Source organism: Bison bison, unplaced genomic scaffold (assembly GCF_000754665.1).
Source record: "Bison bison bison isolate TAMUID 2011002044 unplaced genomic scaffold, Bison_UMD1.0 scf7180017864103, whole genome shotgun sequence".
Lineage (NCBI taxonomy): Eukaryota > Metazoa > Chordata > Mammalia > Artiodactyla > Bovidae > Bison > Bison bison.
Genome location: NW_011494675.1, coordinates 468,394 through 472,960, shown reverse-complemented (window position 1 = coordinate 472,960; position 4,567 = coordinate 468,394). Strand labels below are relative to the sequence as shown.

At 42.7% G+C, this 4,567-nt stretch overlaps 1 protein-coding gene across 3 annotated transcripts in view; it reads right to left on the bottom strand.

Moving 5' to 3' along the window:
- Positions 1–4,567, bottom strand: part of KLHL2 (kelch-like family member 2) — a 164,774-nt gene that overhangs the window by 28,582 nt on the left and 131,625 nt on the right. For all 3 annotated transcript variants that reach the window (XM_010838661.1, XM_010838662.1, XM_010838663.1), the window contains one exon: positions 4,015–4,124. In XM_010838661.1, the coding sequence (XP_010836963.1) occupies positions 4,015–4,124 (110 nt within the window). The remainder of the gene's footprint in view (positions 1–4,014; positions 4,125–4,567) is intronic.

The following is a 4,567-nucleotide window of genomic DNA, read 5'->3' as shown; positions in this document are numbered from 1 at the left end:
AGAAAGCTGAGCGCCGAAGAATTGATGCTTTTGAACTGTGGTGTTGGAGAAGACTCTTGAGAGTCCCTTGGACTGCAAAGAGATCCAACCAGTCCATTCTGAAGGAGATCAGCCCTGGGATTTCTTTGGAAGGAATGATGCTGAAGTTGAAACTCCAGTACTTTGGCCACCTCATGCGAAGAGGATTCATTGGAAAAGACTACGATGCTGGGAGGGATTGGGGGCAGGAGGAGAAGGGGACGACAGAGGATGAGATGGCTGGATGGCATCACTGATTCGATGGATGTGAGTCTGGGTGAACTCCGGGATTTGGTGATGGACAGGGAGGCCTGGCGTGCTGCAATTAATGGGGTCGCGAAGAGTTGGACATGACTGAGCAACTGAACTGAACTCACCAAGTACATTATCTAATCTTCTTGAACTTCAGTAACAGAGGTGATAATTTGAAGATATATGACCTAATTCATTGTTGACAACCTTTCCAAACTGAACTTGCTTCTACTAGATTAAAATCTAAAGTCCCTTTTGAATAAAGCACCCAAAATAATAAAGCAAAGTGATACCTGTAATAACAATCATCTACTCTTAGCATTTTTGGTTTTCCTCTGGGTTTGCAAAATGCTGGACCACATACTTCTAAATAATCTGCAGAACAGATTAACTTTCTTTCATCATAATAGTAGAATGTATTAAATGTGATATTTAAAATTTTAAAAATCTAAATAATGACATTAAACACATACCTATGAAAAAGTTAATGAGCTATTAAGAAGATGGTATTTAACCACATAATTTCCTTCCAGATTGATGAGAATATAACCCAATAATCTTTAAAGGGTTATAGAAAATGTTTGATGATATGTAAATGAATAACTGGAGAGCAAAAATTAGGTTATTGTACTGCAAGTATAGAGCAAGACACTAAAAATAACCTACACTATAATTAACATGCTTTTTCAATTCATTCAGTCCACAAGTACCTTTATGTGCCAGATGCTAGAGATTAAGAGGGTCTTGCCAATTTTATCTGCTATTTCTTGGTTCTGTTCTCTCTTCTCCACCTCTCTTTCTGCCACCCTACACCAAACAGATCTTACTGCACACTGGTAACTTCAGCATCCTCCCATCTGATCCTCACCCAACTTCTGATCTATTATGTATATCACCATTTTAGAGTTAGTCTCTAAAAATGGTCCCTAGTAAAACCATTTCTCTAGTATCCGTACCTTATATAGTAACCTCACACACAGGAATCTAAGTTGGCCCCGAGAAACCAACAGGGAAGGTTGTGGAGGCAGTATTATGGAGTCATATTTGTTCTGGTGTCTTGAAATGCTCCTTTGAGGGGAAGCCAGATGTCATGTAAGAAGTCTGATTACTGGTGGTGAGATGCCATGAGAGATCCAAGCCAGTTACAAAGAATAAGTGGGTAGAACAATACCAGCCAACAGTCGGCCCAAGAGCCAGACAAGTGAGTGAAGAAACTATCCTGGGTGTTCCAGACACATAAGATGCCATGTGCAAAGGGACTGAAGCCTCAGGAATGTGGCTCCAGTTAGAACCATGCCACCTGTCAAGACAACCCAGCTGAAGCCCCAGGCCCTGTAGAGCAGAGACAAACTGTCCCCATGTGCCCTGGATGAATTCTGTTCGCAGATTGTGAGCCTAAGAAAATGGTCGGTGAGGTTGTTATATAGTAGTAGAAAACCAGAATAGTATCCATGACATGTTTGCCGCTAAGTCGCTTCAGTCGTGTCCGACTCTGTGCGACCTCATAGACGGCAGCCCACCAGGCTCCCCTCTCCCTGGGATTCTCCAGGCAAGAACACTGGAGTGGGTTGCCATTTCCTTCTCCAATGCATGAAAGTGAAAAGTGAAAGTGAAGTCACTCAGTCGTGTCTGACTCTTCGTGACCCCATGGAGCACAGCCTACCAGGCTCCTCTGCCCATGGGATTTTCCAGCCAAGAGTACTGGAGTGCGTTGCCATCGCCTTCTCCAATGACATATCTACAGAGTAGGTATTATGGCATTCTCCTACTGCTAAGAACTCTTCAGATGCTCTTTATCACCAAGATAAAGTCAATTTTCTTTAACAAGGCTCAGGAAGTATTTTATGTCATCTCCCATCTTGTCTCTAGTCACTGTGCCTACACACACACACTCTGGGCCTACACACACACACACACACCATACCTACACACACTCACACTCCGTGCCTGCACACACACACACACACACACACACACACACTCCGTGCCTACACACACATACACTGTGCCTACACACATACATGCACACAATCTGTGCCTACACACACACACACACACACACACTCTCTGTGTCTACACCCACACACACCACTCTGTGCCTACACATGCACACTCTCTGTGCCCACACACACACACTCTGCCCACACACACACACAAACTCTGTGCCCATACATACACACTCTCTGTGCCTACACACACAAACTCCATAGTGCATGTGCACTATGCTGCTGCTAAGTTGCTCCAGTCGTGTCTGACCCTGTGTGACCCCAGAGATGGCAGCTCACCAGGCTCCCCCATTCCTGGGATTCTCCAGGCAAGAACACTGGAGTGGGTTGCCATTTCCTTCTCCAATGCATGAAAGTGAAAAGTGAAAGTGAAGTCGCTCAGTTGTGTCCGACTCTTCGCAACCCCATGGAGCACAGCCTACCAGGCTCCTCCGTCCATGGGATTTTCCAGGCAAGAGTACTGGAGTGGGGTGCCATTGCCTTCTCTGGTATAGACACTACAGTATAAACTATAAAGATACACTATAAACTCTAATCTTACTAAACCAACCAAATGCAATCAATCTTTCACATCTCTTTATATTTGCATATTCTTTTCCCTCTACCTGGGCTTCCCTTTTCACTCCCACCCATCCTATTTCCCTGGAAAACTCATACTCACTTTAAAAAAACTCAGATCATACACTGGAGTCATGCTAAATGCCAATCTTTATCCAAGGAATGATTACATGCTCCTATTGGATCTTATACAGCATTCTGTGATCATGTATTACCTCACTGGTTGTTCTGCTGGTCATAACTAAAGAATTTTATGTTGTCAATCTTCTTATATCCAGAATTCCACAGCAATATCTGGTACACAGTAGAAACTCAACACACATCTATTAAACATGAATAGCAGTGTCTTCCTCTATATTTCTTGGATGTTAAAAGATTATACATTTCACAACATTCATGTATTTTTTCATTTGGTAACTATTATGAGAAATGTGTCTTGCCCCCAAGCAGGATGAATATCCTTGAGGAAGAGAACTAAAGTTTATACAACAAAGCATATAAAAGAAAAACTAAAGTTTTACTTCATCCAAACACAGCCTGTGCATAAACTTCCATGCCCTGATTTGCACAAGGTATAAACCCTATCCAAAGAATAAAAGCCACTGAGAAGCTTCTCTCTCCACAGATATGAAAGGTGCAGGTGGCTGACAGAGGCGACTTCCAATCTGGAGAGACAGGCTATACAGCCAGACAAAGGAACTGCAGATGGCTCTGTAAGGGGAGGGGGGAGAAAACGCAGGGAGAATACTGTGTAAGCTGCAGGGCCCAGTCTAAGGGAAGAAGCTCAGTGTGGAACCAGTTAAACTTTGCCACCTGGGTGTCTTCCAACTCACAAGATGATGAATTCTGTTTGGTTCGAGAATATTATGTTTTAGATCACAATTATTCCAGGTATCTGTCTAAGCTGTGAGAAGAAATCCAGTTCCCAAAATGTCCTTTGTTTCAGATAGTTTAATGTGTGCAAGCTCTTACTGTGGGGTCCAGTACAAAACTTCAGTGTCTAAACAGTTAGGGAAGCTCCTATGGAATAAGAAGACAGTCATTTACACAACCAACAAGTCAACTAACTGAGTTTCTCAACTTCTGATCAAAGATAACTGGCTGTCACAAAACAAAGCAAAAAAAGGAAAAAGGAAAAATACTGTATCACTGTACACCAGAAAAAGAAAAATACACGTACCTTCTCTTCTGAAGAAATGGTAAGTTTGTCACTTGAGATTAAGCTGCACACTTGTTCAATGCCAAGGTTGAGAAATTCTTCACTGAGCACGACATCTGCAAAATGTTGCTCTGTTTGGAGGTTACAAAGAGAATTGATTCTATTATCATAGTTTCAAACTACTTAGAGAAGAAGAGGTTTTTCTTAATCTAACCTATGAATGAGAAAACCAAGTGCATTTCATAAGTGAGAACTAGTAATTAGTAACAACTCAAACAAACTCAGTGGCAGCCCGGGCAAGAAGGCTGTCTGACTGTACACTCAGATGGACTATTTTTATTTTATTCAGTTCAGTTCAGTTGCTCAGTTGTGTCCGACTCTTTGCTACCCCATGAATTGCAGCATGCCAGGCCTCCCTGTCCATCACCAACTCCTGGAGTTCACCCAGACTCATGTCCATCGAGTCAGTGATGCCATCCAGCCATCTCATCCTCTGTCGTCCCCTTCTCCTCCTGCCCCCAATCCCTCCCAGCATCAAAGTCTTTTCCAATAAGTCAACACTTAGCATAAAGTG